A 732-nucleotide genomic window follows, 5' to 3' on the forward strand; every position below is an offset into this window, starting at 1 on the left:
TATATATATATATATATATATGTATATATAATGAATGTTTTTATCGATTACAAATATTTTTTCAAAAATATGTTCAATTGCATAAAATACATATACCAGAACTATATACAGAATATATGTATATAGCAGAAATAAATACAGAATATTAAAAACCATATACCTGAGTGTTAAAGATAAGCGTAGTTCAGGTGGTAGAGCTCTCCAGTTATGTTTTTCAAGTTTTGGAGATACCATTTCTAACAAAATATAAAAGCACTCTTGTGTCATTCTTGTATATTTAAAAAACATTTCACTGTCATCTTTTAATTCTTGAAATAAAGCAGCAAAGTCTCCTTGTTGACATCGATTTTCATTTATAGGCCTCACCCAAAATTTCTCTGTTTATATCGTTTTCTTTTCAAAATAACGAATAACCCAGACCACAAGGCAATTGTTAGAAGAAAATTACAATCATCCCATATATCATCCATTGCTAGAAAAATAAATTATATACTTATTTTTTAAAGTTAGTCTTTCAAATAACCTCAATAACCTAAGTTAATCCTTTAAATACGAAACTTACCCAAATACACGGCTACAGGAATTCGGATTTAAACGCCTTCCTCTCTCTGACCTTCCTCTTGAAGAATGTTATAATAAAAGTATATAAATACCTTTACAACAGCAAAGAAGCTTATCACTTTTTAATATTCCATATGACCATATATTCCATATATTCGATACTACACACAA

The 732-nt window shown here is 27.7% G+C and overlaps 1 protein-coding gene across 1 annotated transcript in view; it reads right to left on the reverse strand.

Moving 5' to 3' along the window:
• The window catches only part of LOC108775757 (uncharacterized), a 1,663-nt gene extending 1,429 nt beyond the window's left edge, over positions 1–234 (reverse strand). The window contains exon 1 of the mRNA XM_018542212.1: positions 161–234. Coding sequence (XP_018397714.1) covers positions 161–234 — 74 coding nt within the window. The remainder of the gene's footprint in view (positions 1–160) is intronic.
• Positions 235–732: the final 498 nt, after the last annotated feature.

The sequence above is a fragment of the Cyphomyrmex costatus genome, unplaced genomic scaffold (genome assembly GCF_001594065.2).
Source record: "Cyphomyrmex costatus isolate MS0001 unplaced genomic scaffold, Ccosl1.0 scaffold3123, whole genome shotgun sequence".
Classification (NCBI taxonomy): domain Eukaryota; kingdom Metazoa; phylum Arthropoda; class Insecta; order Hymenoptera; family Formicidae; genus Cyphomyrmex; species Cyphomyrmex costatus.